Source organism: Neovison vison, chromosome 7, assembly GCF_020171115.1.
Source record: "Neovison vison isolate M4711 chromosome 7, ASM_NN_V1, whole genome shotgun sequence".
NCBI lineage: Eukaryota > Metazoa > Chordata > Mammalia > Carnivora > Mustelidae > Neogale > Neogale vison.
The window spans coordinates 16,015,559-16,031,035 of record NC_058097.1 but is presented as its reverse complement, the minus strand read 5'-3'; the positions used below and the strand labels follow the sequence as shown (position 1 = coordinate 16,031,035).

Genomic DNA, 15,477 nt, shown 5'->3' with positions numbered 1-15,477 from the left:
CAGCACACTTGAAACTACAGATGGAGCCATTATTTCAGCAGACATAGTCACCCAGGAGTAAGATTGAGCCAAAGGATTCACTTTATCATGGCCACCGCCTTCTGTCAGAGCCAGGGAATGCTTGTATGAGAAATGGTAATTTTTTTAAAAAGACTTTATTTATTTATTTAAGAGAAAGAAAGCATGCTTGAGTGCACTAGCAGGGGGAGGGGAAGAGGGAGAGGGAGAATCAGACTCCCCCCCTGCGCAGGGAGCCCAGTGATGATGTGGGGCCCAGTCCTGGGATCCCGAGACCATGACCTGAGCCGAAGGCAGATACTTAACCGAATGAGCCATCCAGGTGCCCTCAAACTGTCATTTTTTAAAATCTAGGAACAAGAAGTTTTGGATGTAAAGTGGAAGTAAAGATGAATGCAGTCATTTGCTCTTAGGTGGTGCTCAGACCAGAGGGGAGCAGGGAGAGGGGTCTCCGTAGAGCGTGGTGTAGGGGAGCCCTCTTAGAGGGAGGTGGCTCAGACTCATCTTGTAGGAAATGCTGGAGGTGGACTTCAATGACAAGAGGAAGTTGATCCAGGTTTGGGGAAGAGTGTGAGTGTAAAAGACGTCTGTAGGGAATGATTCGTGGAACAGTTCTGTTGTAGTGGAAGGTGTATGTGAAACAAAGGTGCTCAGAGTGTGTCTAGCAAGGCACCTGTGTGCAGCAGACACGCCTGCTGGAAGTGAAGAGGGTAAAGGGCGGACTGGACCTCCCCTCACTGCTCTGTTTGTCAGTCTTTGTAAGATTGCACCCGGAATCAGGGTAAGCTTATGCTGCTTGGAAGTTTGAAATTCACCAGTGCTGAGGAATTTCAGTTAAACATGTGGATTGAACATGTGTTTATTTCCATTCCTTTCTAAAAACTCCCTAAAATGGCAATAGAAGTATAATGATAAAGGAATGGAAGAGGAGAAGCAGCATATGGGAGATGGTAATCAAAGTTTAGTTGCTGATAGATAAATGGCAGAGCTGAGAAAGCTGAAACCCAAGTTTGCAGTGTGGGTATCCCCCAGGAAGCCAGCCAGTTTGCAGCTAGAAGCCCTGGAAAGCCTCGACAGTCAGACATTTGGGTGGGGTGTGTGTGTGTGTGTGTGTGTGTGTGTGCACGCGCGTGTGTGCGTGTAATGAGACTTAAAAACCCTGAAGTTAAGTCAAAAATATGTGCAGGGAGCAGTTAGACTTTCTCAAGTTGTCACTCATCACTTGCATCCTGTTGTCCCATGCACGTGTGCACATGTGTACGCCTCTCACACACATGTGCACATGCAGCCATCCTGTGGGATACAGCCATAGCGGAAGGCAGAGATGAACTCAGACAAAAAGGGATTAAGTGAGGATGCTGTCACCAAGTTAAAGACTGGAGTTTTTTGTTGGCTAAAGTGACCAGTCTAAGGGAAGAAAACTATAGATCATGCTGTTCAGGGGTCTTTTAGTCAAAGAGCGGGGTAAAGCCACTGGTCAGCCTGCCACACCCTGGATACCCAGAGTGTCCATTCAGCATTTTAGTGACTCACTTTTCAGTGTGAAAGAATAGCATGGAACCAGCAGATAAAGAAAGGGGGCCTTGGTGAAAACAATGTGGAAATAGAACCAAATTATAATTCATATCCTCAAAAGTTTAGGAGGAAATATGGCATCTCTACAAGAACAGGAGACTGTAAAAGGGACCGTTCAGGAAATAAGACCTTTTATTTTTATTTTTTATTTTTAAAAAAAGATTTTATTTATTTATTTATTTGTCAGAGAGAGAGCGAGCACAAGCAAGAGAGGCGGCAGGCAGAGGGAGAAGCAGGCTCCTTACTGCCCGATGTGGGGCTCAATCCCAGAACCCTGGGGTCATGACCTGAGCTGAAGGCAGGCACTTAACCAGTGGAGCCATCCAGGTGTCCCAAGAAGACCTTTTAAAAATTAATAAATAGTTGACTGTTAAACAGCCTAGGGACTAGGACAGTTGACACCCTGCACAGTTGAAAATATGGATATAACTTGGACTCCCCCAAGACTTAACTTTTAATATTACTGTTAACCAGAAGCCTTACAATGATTAACAAATATTTTGTATGTATATGTATTATATGCTATAATCTTAAAGTAAAGTAAGGTAGGGAAAAGAAAATCATAAGGAAGAAAAAATGCATTTCTAGTACTATAGTGTATTTATTGAAAAAAAATCCATGTGTAAGCAGACCCTCATAGTTCAAACCGTTGCTGATCAAGGGTCAACTATATATAACAGCAGAAAAAAAAATTACAGGATTGAAAGATAATGTTAGAGATAAGAAAAATAGAGGATGAGTCTAGGAGCTTCAACATCATTCATGAATAGTTCCAGCAAGAACTAGAAATAGAAGATAGGAAATTGTCAAAGAAAGAATGAAGGGATTTTGCTGGAATTGAAAGGTAAGGTATTCAAATTGAAAGGGCCTACCAAATGCCCAACCCAGAGAATGGGAAAAGAAGTGACCCTAGAATTTCATTCTAGTGAAATTTTGGGATGGCAAGAGAACATCTCAGAAGGCCCCAGAAGGTGAAAGTAGGGTACATATCAAAGATCAGGAATCAAGGATACCATCTCTCATCTCAACAGCCATCTCATCTATATCTAGCTATAGAACTGGATCCTTAAAATTCTGATGGAAAATTATTTCCTGTCTGGAAATCAACCCCTAGTCATCTTAACAGCCCTGAGGGTTGAAATTAAGGTATCTTTAGTGTGTTCAAATGGTTCGTTTTGGTGCATTCTTTCTCAGAAGCTACTAGATGGTTTGTTCCACCAGACAAGAGGAAACCAAGAAAGAAGTCATGAGTTGCAGGACACAGGGTACTCCATTCAGGGGCCAAAGACATTCCCACAAGGAAGGTGAGGGAAGCTGACTCAGGACAGTGATGTAGAGCAGGCCTGGAGGACAGGTGTCCACATAGGATGAAGTGGGCCTGGAGAAACGTGGTGAGGCACATCTAACTGACACTGAGGGGCCACCTGTGCTATAAGAATCTGGGGGTACAGTAGTGATAGGTTCTTGCGAATCAAGCAGAATGAAATGTATAGTTCTTTAACTTCAGAAAAAAAAAAAAGAAAAAGTTGTACAAGTAAGGAAATGCATTTCTAGTTCTACAAAGTCATAATACAAACTCTGAATGTTCATTTACGATGCTTTTCTAAATTGGAAGGCTGGGGGAGGCGAGGGCACTGTGTGTCTTGTGGGGTGGGATACAATAACTCAGTGCTCAGCTCCAGTAGTGGAAGGTTCACAGGTAATGTCTAATATGACAGAAATCAAGACATAATAAGAGAAGCATGTTATTCAGCAATATGGCTGTAACCAAAGAAACAATGGAATGGAAATTTGTTGCTTCTCAGGAGCAGGAATCGGCAATGGGGAGAGGTAGGGAAAGAGATGCTGTTTTTTATTGTACCTCCTATAGAACTGTTTGTATTTGTTAACTCTTGATACTTGATTCCTTTGATAAAAAAAGAAAAAGAAAAGTCACTAGTTGAGGGGATTTATGAGAAGGGTGGGAAGGTTCCAGTTTGTTGTGAACCTTGAATACTAATTCGAGGTTTTGACTCCAGGGTGATGAGGAGTCACTTGAAGTTTTTGAGCAGGAGTGTTGCGCACAAGTGGGGGCTGGGGACGGGGGGTGCAGTCTGGTGTGATTATCCTGATGACAGTTTATAGGCTGGCTCAGAGTGGGGAGATTTGTTCGGGGATAGTTGGACGTAGAAATGGAAAGTCAAGGGCGGATGATAACACCAGAAGTGTTGAATAGTTTACTGACATCAGCAGGAAGGGAAGAGTCAGGAGTGATGGGGTAGCTTCACCCCTGGGAGGGAGACTGGCAGGAGGAACACCGGGGAAGACTCAGGTTTGGGAAGAGGCATGTGGCATTTAGCTGAGTCCAAAGTGACAGTAGGTCATGAAGTCAGTGCAGTCTAGCAGGCCGAATTCTGACGCAGTGTGGGCACTGGCCATCAGGACTGGGGACTCCTTGAAGAGAAGCCATTTTTAGAGAGGCTTTGAGTTAAAAGAATCACTGAAGAGGTGGCCAAAAAAAGTCAGTTAGGAAGCTAACTGAAAACTGAGGAAGCAGACCAAAGCATGGTAGTCACATGAGTAAGATAAGGATTCAGAGAAGATGAAATGAGAAGGTAGTTAGGGAACAAAGACTTTCCAACACATACAGTGCAATCCCTATTGGTTCCCTTTGTATTGGGTTAGTGCTGTTTTCTTCAATTGTATCTCTTTCTTATCTTTTTAAGCCCCTTTGTCCCTCTCCCCCTTTCCAATTTATAATGCAAACATCAGGCATATTGGAGAGAGTAGTACAATGAATCCCTTGTAACCACCACTTGGTTCTGACAATAACATTTTGTTTCATCTGACCTCCTACTTTTCAGGGGAGGTGACTGATGAATTTTAAAGCAAATCCCAGATATCATATTCTTTGAACCATAAATACGTCACATACATCTCTAACAGAGAAGAGTTAAAAAAAAAAGACAAAACTAGGGGTGCCTCGCTGGTTCAGTCGGTAGAGCATGCAGCTCTTAATCTCAGGGTCATGAGTTTGAGCCCCACATTGGGCATAGAGATTACTTTAAAAACAAAACCAAAACTGAAATACCATTATCCCACCCAACAAAATTAACAGTATTTCCTTACTTCATGTCATCTATTTTCCCCAGTTGTCTTAAAACTATTTTTACAGTGTGATTTGTTTGAGTCCAGTTCAAACTCAAGACCATCATGTTGCTTTTGGCTGATACGTCTCATAAGTCTCTCTTAATCAATAAGTCTCCCACACTTTCTTATTTTATTCTGACCATTTATTTCTTGAAGATCCATAGCATTTGCTCTGCAGAATTTCTCATATTCTGAATGTGACTGGTGTGACCTTGAGGTGTTGGGAAACAGGCTCCTCTATCCCTTGTCTTCCCTGTAAACTGGTAGGTAGATATGAAGGCTTGATTAGATTCAAATTTACTGTTTAAAATTGAAGTATGATTTACATACAGTAAGATATACAGATCTCAGGTACGTAACTGGCTGAGTTTTGACAAATGCATACATTTGTGTAACCTACACTCCAGCAAAATGTTAAAGCATTTCCATCATTCCACAAAGTTCCCTCTCTTACTTTCTCTTGATCACTTCTTCCCTCAGTGTGTGCAAATCAAGTTACACCTACCAACCACAGATGAAGATTTTGACCATCTGTTCTAGCCTTGCCTTGCCCATGGGTATTTTAGGTGTTTTAGTACTTTGGTAAGATTGCTTTCTCACTAAAAATAATGTGGAGAATCCTGCCGTTGTTCATACCAACTCTTCTTCCCATGACCATGCAGCCTGTTTTCACTGGCACTTTATATCAGGATGATTTCTGTTACAAGGAACAAAAATTGGGATCCAAGTTGGCTTAAATAATGACGAGAATTCACTGGCTAATGTAACTGAAAATTCTAGATGTAGATCCTGGTTTCCAGTGAACCCTGATCTGGTGACTCAGCAATTTCACCAAGGAGCTGGCTTTTTTGTTTTGTTTTATTTTTCTACTCTGCCATCTATTGGGGTCAACCTCATATTGTGTTTATGTCGAAAATGGCAGCCAGTGGCTCCTCAGACTGCATACTTTCTCAGTCCTATCTGGCAAGGAAGAGAGACTATATTTTCCTGAGAATTCCTAGCAAAAGTCTTGAGATTTGCCTTGATTAAGCTCCGCACAGGTCACATGCCCACTCCTGACCCGGTCAGCTGTTCACTTTGCACTTGGGGGGAAAGTCACCTTCCCCAGAAAAACATGGATCTCCTAAATGGAAATCAGGAGCTAATGGTGAGGAGGGATTGGTGGCTGCAGAGGCGGCCACAAGTGACGGCTTTCATCACGTAAACCCCAGAAGCCTCCGTGACGGGGCCTTGCTTGGCCAGGCTCCTGGGCCAGACACCAGGCTAAACCCTCCCTCAGTCCCTCCTTGCCGGCCATCCTGGGATGTGTCTGGAATTTGAAGGTCGGGGTGGGTGGTCCCTGTGTTCATTCTGAGCTTAATGTTTCCAGCTGGGAAAAGCGCACAGACCCCCGAGGCAGGTTTTACTATGTGGATCACAACACTCGGACCACCACCTGGCAGCGCCCGACAGCCGAGTACGTGCGGAACTACGAGCAGTGGCAGTCCCAGCGCAATCAGCTCCAGGGCGCCATGCAGCACTTCAGCCAAAGATTCCTCTACCAGGTGAGAGGGCGGGGGCTCGCCACGCGGGCTGGAGCCTCCCGGCACCCGAGAATGTGCCGCCTCACGCAGCAGCCGGTGATCTGTTTGGTGAGCGGGGAAAACCGTGGCTAGGAACATCAGTGCTCTGGAGATTTTACCCATCACCGTGAAATTCCTCAAATTCCATTATTTCTAATTTAGTAACTCAATGTCTAGCCTCTGTGTTTAAGGATTCGAGATACCATCTTTCTTCCAAGACCAGATTTCTTTTCTGGTCCCTCCTTCCAAGCCCATTTATTCTAATTTGAAACCTGAAGGTCAGCTGTGACCTCTCCCATACCCCTACTTTTCAGAACAAAACAGCTACCCAAATCCTTTTCGTAGCTGCTACTGTTTTTCTTTAGATCTTTCTTATTTGACAGATTCTCAAGGATAGGGGACCTTTAAAATTGATCTGAATCAGGGCTTGGCGAACTATGCCCCATGGGCCAAACTGGCCCACATTTTGTTTTGTAAATAAAGTTTTATTGGCACAGAAGCACTCCCAGTAGTTTAGATATTGACTCTGGCTGCTTTTATGTTGTAACAACAGAGTTGGGTAGTTACAGCAGAGACCATTTAGTCTATAAAGCCTAAAATATTTACTGTCTGGCCCATAGAAGAAAAAACTTACTGACCCTTGCTCTGTTTCAACTTCCTTCTATCTGATGCCTGATTTTTCTCCGTCCCTCCCAACTGAACAGTTAGGGCAGCCTCTGAATTGTTCTGTGTGTTGGCTTTGCTTTCTTCTCTGATCAGTACTGCCTGTTCCCAGCAGAGTAGTCTTCAAATGTCATTGTTGCTTGACCACTTTTTAAAAGTCACCGTGAAAGGTTTAAGAAGAGGGGCTTTTTCTCCGCATTTATCACTGCCATTTTAATCACTGGCTGGAAGCTTTCTGTAGTCATTATCTACAGAATAGCATTAGATTTCCTGCTCTAGAATTCACAGTGCTGTGGTTCCAAATAAACTGTCTAATGGCCTCTTGTACTGTGTCCCTTCAGAAACCCTCCCAGCCTCACCTGCCGTCCCATTAGAGCCTCTACCAGTGACGTGGTGGCTGAGGGGAACCGAGCCACATAGCCTCTTTGGTAGGAACAGGGGAATTCCCAAACTGGAACTCTGTGAATTCTCATAGCACCTTGAACATGAAGCTTGGGATCTGCACTAGAATTCCTGTAGAAGGTAGTGACTTAGAGGCTGGAAACTTTTTGACCTGGTCCACAACATTGAATCACCATATTTAATCAACACTGTTTCTACTTGACATAAACTCTAAGCCCACAACAGTACCTTTTTTTTTTTTTTAAGATTTTATTTATTTATTTGACAGACAGATCACAAGTAGGCGGAGAGGCAGGCAGAGAGAGAGGAGGAGGCTCCCCACTGAGCAGAGAGCCCGATGCGGGGCTCAATCCCAGGATCCTAAGATCATGACCCAAGCCGAAGGCAGAGGCTTTAACCCACTGAGCCACCCAGGCACCCCACAACAATACCTTTTTAAATTAGAAACTTGCCTAGTTAGATGCTCAGAAAATCTTTAATTCCATTTAACCAAGTAGCATTCCTTATCAGGTTTGTCTTTGTTTGCAGCTTCTAACCCAAAGCAGGAGCTACACCAGCAACCACAAGGGATCTATCTCCCTGGGCTGGCCTGCCTCCTCTTCCATCTGTGGGGGCTGATGCTCATCGTACAGTGATTAAACCGATGAGGAACCTCAGTTTCCCTAGTATGGATGTACAGAAAGCACAAAGTTTGTCACATCATGCTGTGTCGAGATGAGCTGTAATGCCTGGCTCTAATCCGTGCCACTCCACAGCCCTTTTCACACTTGCCTGGCATCCATTTTGGGCACAAGTTGCACAACTGGGTGGGATCACTCATTCTCTGCATTTCAAAAACCGTTCCTCCAGAGCAAGGGCCCAAAGGCTTTACCTGCTCTTTTCCTGGGTGGTTATAGTTGAAAAACTAGAAAGGTCTGGGTATCTCTATCCTTTGACTTAGAGATAAGGACACATTCTAGAAGTCTCACAGTAATTTTGTTTCCTTGCTTACTCAGCTTCTCTAATTTAAAAAAAAAAACAAATCTCTTAAAGGAATCTTGTTTTCCTCCACAATGCACCAAAGATGTTCTGCTAGTTGACTGAGATGTTTGGTATGTGCAAGGGCAGGTTCTAGGGGTCGCATTCACTTGGTCTTTTGGAACATCCATTTCATCCATTTCTCTGGCCTGCTTCTGTCGCTCTAGCAGCATCATTCCGGGCACACAGAGGTAGAACTTTGCCTTGGAGTGTCTCCTTGAAGGAAATTTTTTTTTTTTTTAAGTACTCCAACCTGGTTTTCTCAGCTTGGCTGGGGATTCAGGAGGGTTCTGGATGGAGGTGATGGTTCCTTTTGCTCTGTGAAACAAGATTCATATTGAAAAACGTGTTAGGAATCTTTTTTGGGTCAGCTTTCAATGTGTCTCTGTTGACTTCCCTCTCCCCTGGATTTGCTTTGCCCCTCGTTTGCTATGGTGCCATGTCCTGGTTACAAGTAAGAAGCCTCGCTTTCATACAGTTATTTTGGGGTTTGGCCTCGGCCCAGGGTTTGACTCGGAAGACTTAAGAGCTGATACTGTACCAGTGGTTTCCCCTCCTCCTCCTCCTGCTGGGCTGAAACCAAGACTTCGTTCTTCTTCACTTGCTCTACAGAGAACGTGAAGAGCAGTTCAAGATGGAAGCCAGGGGAACCCCACAGCGCAGTCTCCCACAGTTCCTTCCTGCCCTCGGCTTCAACACACTTTTTTTGGTTTCTTTTATTGTTCCCTCATTTCTGATGTGCTTCTGTTTCTTGATATCCCAGCAAGAGCCTTTGTTTCTTGTAAGCATCACACACATACTTGCGTTTTGCTCTCACAGTTTCACTGGGCCCGCTCTTTTGTGATCCTGCTGTGGACCCGTGGGGCTGCACACGCATTCGTGTGCATTGTGCCTACTGCTTTCTGAGAGGCTCCTGTAACCCCCACTTTGGTCCTCCTTTAAGAACTAGAGGAGGGGGCACCTGGGTGGCTCAGTGGGTTAAAGCCTCTGCTTTCGGCTCGGGTCATGATCTCAGGGTCCTGGGATCAAGGCCCGCATCGGGCTCTCTGCTCAGCAGGGGGCCTGCTTCTTCCTCTCTCTCTCTCTGCCTGCCTCCCTGCCTACTTGTGATCTCTGTCTGTCAAATAAATAAATAAAATCTTTTAAAAAAAGAACTATAGGAGGTAGCCAGTGTCCCCAGGACTGAACAGGATCATTCTGTGGCTCCTAATGTGTGCTTGCCAAATTGTGTTCTCCAGAAACAGACAACTCTCGTTGCTTACTCTGCAGAGAGCCCTTTGGATTGAACTCTCAAACACCTGGGTTTTGTTCTGCACCCACGGGGTGGATCCTGAAAAAAAGGAGCCTGCCTTCCGTACAGTAACTTTATGCCCTTCCCAGAGCCTTTCTTGCCCTCGGCTGTGTTTGTTAGACATTCTTTATTTCTGAGTTTGTATCTTAAAATATTACTGGAACTTAGTGCTTAGTCCCTGAGGGAACTGAACTCAACGTGAGCTGTCTGGCTCGCGGCCTGCACCTCAGATGTCCCAACCATGGGACATTTACCAGGAAAATGATTCGATAGTGTTGCTTTCTATTGCTACTGGTAAAGGAAACGGTCTTGTCGCTTAGAGTCACCTGCACATCCCAGGATCTTTCTTCTGATCCCTTCTGTAATCCCTCCATGCCCCCTTCTCTGTGCTTCTCTGGCTGTGCTCCAAGCAATACTTAGGATCTCTTATTTTAGGGGAAATGTGGGAGAAGAGAAGGGGCAGTTGGTTGACTTAGTGGAGATGTGGGGTTTTGGTTTTTAGACCATGATGTGTAGCTCTTATTTATTTATTTATTTTTTGTTTCTCTTCAGCTTCTTTCTCTCCACTTCCTTTTCTTATTTTTCAGGTTGTACTGGGTACATTAGGGAAGAAATGTCAGAGTAGTTGTGTTATGCTTTAACTGCAAGCAGTCAGACTGTTGTGAGTGTCCACTTTCATTGACTTCTCATGTGTTGTTCATGCTTCTCAATCTCTGGTCACTTTCCCTTCTCTATTGCTTCCTCTTCTGTTCCCCTTTTCGCAGGTTTTGAGGGGGGTGTGGATCTGATAGGATGAGACTAGGACAATGTTAGGGGCGCTTGGGTTGCTCAGAGGGTTAAAGCCTTTGCTGTCGGCTCAGGTCATGATCCCAGGATCCTGGGATCGAGCCCCACATTGGGCTCTCTGCTTGGCAGGGAGCCTGCTTCCTCTTTTCTCTCTGCCTGCCTCTCTGTCTACTTGTGATTTCTGTCTGTCAAATAAATAAATAAAAATCTTAAAAAAAGAAAAAAGAGAATAGGATAATGCTAAGAAATTAAAAAAAAAAAAAGAACAACAGTACATGAAAGAGAACCAACATTGTATGAAGATATAAAAAAGGCAAGGATCAAGAAAAAGATTGGATCACCTGGGTGGCTCAATCAGTTAAGTGTCCGACTCGATCTCAGCTCAGGGTTTGATCTCAGGGTTAGGATTCAAGCCCCTCATTGGGTTCCATGCTCTGTGTGGAGCCTACTTAAAAAAGAGAGAGAGAGAGAGAGAAAGAAAGGAAAGAAAAGAAAGAGACAAGAGTTGGTATTTTTAAAAAATTTCCTCCCTATGCTTTGTATACAAGTCATGGTTGATTTTGATGAATAATAGAAATCCACTTGGTTAAACTTAAGCAGAAAAGGAATTTACCAAATGGGAGTGGGGGGTAGTTCATAGAATGAACAGGATGATGAAGAACCAAGCTCCGGCAGAAACTAGGGTAGGCTAGGCAGAGGAAAAGTTTGTGCAGGGCGGTGCCTGCTGTGCACCATTGAACACCCGTTGCTCCCGTGGACAGTGGGCTCCACTGCAACAGTGAGTCATTGCCCTGACCTCGTGCTTTCCTGCCAGTCCCCGGAAGTTCAGAGTGGGAGCATCTGATCAGCTGTTCTTTAAGTCATGTGCCTGCACCCGTAGGTGCTGTAGTATTGGAAAAGGAAATGTTTGCTAGCCGATAAATATTTTTTGGTTTCTAGTACAATGCAGGTCAGCAAGGCCGTTAGTAAAGATGGTTTGTCTGTTGATCTGTCGAGTTACACAGAAGATGACTGTCAGTCTCCTGAAGCCCAGTTGGTACCAGTTGGGAGTTGATTTCCCACTGGAGCCCGTGACCGCTTTATGGATTATCCACTCATTCCAAAAAAAAAAAAAAAAAAAAAATTGAAGCAGCAAAGAGTTTTGCTCTGAATGCTTCTTTTACTTTTTTAAAATGATCTTTTTTGTATTTCTTCCCTTTTGCTACAGCTCATTACCCAGTGAGTTCTATTTGGCTTCATTATCTGAAATGCACATGTATTTCACAAGTTAGTTCCTTTCCTTCTGTTACCAAATGCTTTTATAGCTACTGCTCTTCTGTGTTAACAAGGTTGGAGGAACTTGGGTTTTATGAGCTGCTGCAACACCCCCCCTCCCCACCCCTGCACTGTCACCAGAATGGCCTCTGGGAGATGTCACATTTGGGAGATCTCTTCCAGGAGCCACCAGGCAAATCTGAATTGGGATGGAAGTTTGAGCATGTCCTCCAGGACGATGGTAACCGGGGCCCTAAATCGAGCACAGCCCAGCGTCCCACACCTTTATCCAGTTTCATTCTGCTGGGCAGGAGACCTTTTGCTGAAAGGGGGCTCTGTTCTGTCAAGGAACCTATGGTTTCAAGACTTAAACTCTTTGTTGGAACTTGCTTTGGAAGAGTTGCCTGTGCTGCCACCTTGGAAAGAAAGTTTCTCTGTCCTTTCAGCTTGGGGGTGGAGAGCCGCCTGTGAAGGGGTGGGCTGGGGTCGGCGGTGGGGGGTGTGCATTGGCAGTTGAGTTCCACCAATGTTTTCTCAAGCCGAGACTGAGCCCCATTCATCGACCTGCCCGTGTGTGGCTCCGTCGCCCCCAGACAGAGCCGGCCAGGCAGCCCGAAGTCTGCACTGAGAACTTGATCCCTTCATGCAACGATTAAGTTTTAGTAAGTGAAATAAAAATGCTTCAGCAAAAAAGAAAAGGAAAGAAAAAAGCAAGCAAGTGTGGAACAACAGAACAGTACTTGTTTTATTTAACTATGAAGAGTTTTTGACAGCAGCTCCTTTCCCCGCAGGATATGAGAACTCTCGGTCCACTGCAGCCCTGCCCGGGGGATCTCCCAGCAGAATTAGGCTGGGGGTGGGGGGCTCGAATGTAAACAGTGACCCTGAAGGCCTGGAGTCCGCTTGCCCCTTTTTTCTCCTGTCTCTCCTGTTCGCTTGCCACCTCGCCCCCAGCCCCACCTCCCCAGACAGGCACACACAGAACACTGAGCAACTTCAGGTTCAGGCTGGAGGAGAATAAAGGTGCTTTGTGAAGGGAAGCAAAACATTCCTGGGGGAGGTGAGGGGCCTGGGGCATGAATGTACCCTCAGTCTGGGCCGGGTGTGCGCACCACGGCTGCTGGGAGGCTGCTCCCTCTCCCAGGGCACCCAGGAGGGTGGTGGAGGGAGGAGGGCCCAGCCCCCAGCCAGGAAGCTCTGGGCGTGGGCAGGGCTTGTGGGAATGATTTCATTGGAAAGGCCTGCGATATTTTTTCCCCTCCCGTGTGTGGTTCTTGGAGAAAGTTGGAGGTGGTGGTGATTTCAGTCGCCCCGGCTGCCGGGAGCAGGAGCCGAGAGCAGGGCACTGGCCGAGCCTGCGGGGCTGTCCGCTCTGGGCCCTCCTGCTTGTCTGGGGCCTGGGGCCGTCTCTTTTCCTCCACTGCCCTGGCCGACCTCCTTCCGCACGCATCTTCTTCCCCCTCGCTCCACCCTCTCCACAACCTGTCTGGGCCCTCCGTGCAGGGGGGGGGGGGTTCTTTCTTGGTTTTTCTTTTTTGGGAAAAACTTCCGAGAGGCGCCGATGTCACCTCAGGCCCCACTGTAGCCTGTACAAAGTGCTCAAATGTGGAAATGAGTCCTTGGCATTTTTATTTTTATCAGTCCGTTTATTTTTAAACCAGTGGCTTTTTTTTTTTTTAACCTCTGTGTTCTGCTGTGTTTCTTGTGTTTAGTCTTCAAGTACTTCGACTGACCATGACCCACTGGGCCCCCTCCCTCCTGGCTGGGGTAAGTACCGAGTTCTGTGTCCTCAGCTGTCTGTCAGCCGATGCTCCTCTGTGCTCTGTCGTCTTTCCCTGAGAGTCTGCCTCACTCCCAGCCCTCAGTTTCCCATTTCACTTCTCGCTAGCATGCTCTGTGGGGAGGCCCAGCCCGAGCGGTTATAGGCGTTGGAACTGGAAGGTTGGGAAAGCAGCCCTAGAGCATTTACCCGCCATGGCTGAAGCAGTGTATGAGACAGAGTCCCTGGGCAGCCATGGGACTGTTGGGTTTTGGTCCTGACCTTAAACTGTCTACCCAACCATCCAACGTGTCATTGGTGAAGGCATTCTGGTGCTGGCTTACTTGCTGGTGCATTGGTTTCAGGTCTGTGGCTGTGTGATCGGAAGGAGCCACCTCACCAAACCTTTCTTTGCAGCTGAGATGTTGGACTTCATCCTGATTTTGACTAAAGAAAGCCGCCTTTTTCTTTGTGACACAGTTGTGAGGGAAGCCGATGGGAGAGTTGAGCGCTGGGTGGCAAGTCAGTGATAGCACATCGCTGCTGGTTAATGGTACCGTGCTGGATTCTCTTTGACACTGGAGAATCTTAGGTCTGTGCTGCCATCTGCCAATAATGAGTTAGAAGGATTGACATCCATGACTTGGGAGAGATTATGAGCTTTGTGGCTATTCTGGGGGGTTGTGCACGAGATAGACTCAGTGCATCCTGCAGCTCAGAGCTGGGGCAGGGTTTCGTTGGGTACAGCAAGAGTCGCTGGGAGTGGAAGAGGGAGGTTTTTGTAGGAATCAGCAGGTGTTGGATTTAATGTATTGGTTGGGCCAGTGGAGGACAGTGAATGCTGCTTTGGTGGTGTGCACACGTGGTATTAAATCGGGCAGGGGCTTGCTCCCCAATAAAGACAGAGAAGTGGACAAATGATAGGATGAGCATGATGTGGAAAAGTAGGGCTTTTGAGCTGGAACCCCTGGTGGAGACACACTACTCCCTGGTAGTAATTTACCAGGTTGCTTCACTGCAGCAGCACCCCCCCCGCCCTGCCCCAGGCCCACAGGGTGTCACTTAGTGAATTACCACTGCATTCCAGAGCTTTGGAAGGACCTCATAGGCCTTCTGGGGGCGCATATGGGTTAACGGAGCCTCCAGACAGTTCCTGATTGTCAGCTAGGGAATCTCTTAGGTACACAGATCATCCACCTGGCTCTTTGAACTGATAAAAGTTCCCTGGTGTCTCAGAGACCAGCAGCCAGTCACATATGAGGAGTCGAGCACAGGATCCCTGGCTAGGCAGGGGAGAGCGCATCTGATTAAGCAAGAATCCATGATGTTGTTTGGCAGCCGGTAGGCGCTTGTGACCTGGAGCCAGGGACCCAGACTTGTTCCTGGATCTATAGAGTCACGGGCTTGTTTCCTGTACCGGTTCTGCTACATGATGGTCGCCAGGTAAGAGCAGCTCTAGCACCTCGAAAAGAGCTCCCAGAAGCCAAGTGTGAAATGTCTGGGATGGGAAGGGCAGCCATGGAGTCAGTGGTGTTTACATGTGATTGGGAAAACACACAAGATCATAGCGGTATGAAACTGAGAAAAAAGAACATCCAGCCGAGGGCCAGGAGCCTTCCTAATCAGATCCTTTGGGCTCTGTGTTGGCTCTTTCAGGGATGGGCCAAGACAGGGCCACCTTCCCACGGAAAGTTCAGAGTGAACAGAAAGAGCAGCAGAATCAAGTGAGAATTACATTTAGTGGGAGCCTGTGATCAAATCTACTGGGCCTCCTGCTCTCCATCCTGGGCCCTTTGTGCTCCTCCAGAAGAGAGGCCATGGTTCTCCCTGCACCCAGTGGTCAGGACACCTCAGGTTTAGATCCACATCTCTTCAGCGGCCCTGACCCTGGCACGTGACTAAGTGCTTCCAAGTTTGTTTCTTCCTAAAGGAGGCAAGCTAGCCCCGGGCCAGCTGGACAGATCCCCTGGCCTGATGATGAGCATTGGCTTTGGCCCTTGGCCAAGCAGACACAGAGGATC

At 46.5% G+C, this 15,477-nt stretch overlaps 1 protein-coding gene across 1 annotated transcript in view; it reads left to right on the top strand.

Moving 5' to 3' along the window:
* The window catches only part of WWP2 (WW domain containing E3 ubiquitin protein ligase 2), a 149,389-nt gene that overhangs the window by 121,777 nt on the left and 12,135 nt on the right, over positions 1 to 15,477 (top strand). The window contains exons 10-11 of the mRNA XM_044255819.1: positions 6,092 to 6,266; positions 13,410 to 13,464. Coding sequence (XP_044111754.1) covers positions 6,092 to 6,266; positions 13,410 to 13,464 — 230 coding nt within the window. The remainder of the gene's footprint in view (positions 1 to 6,091; positions 6,267 to 13,409; positions 13,465 to 15,477) is intronic.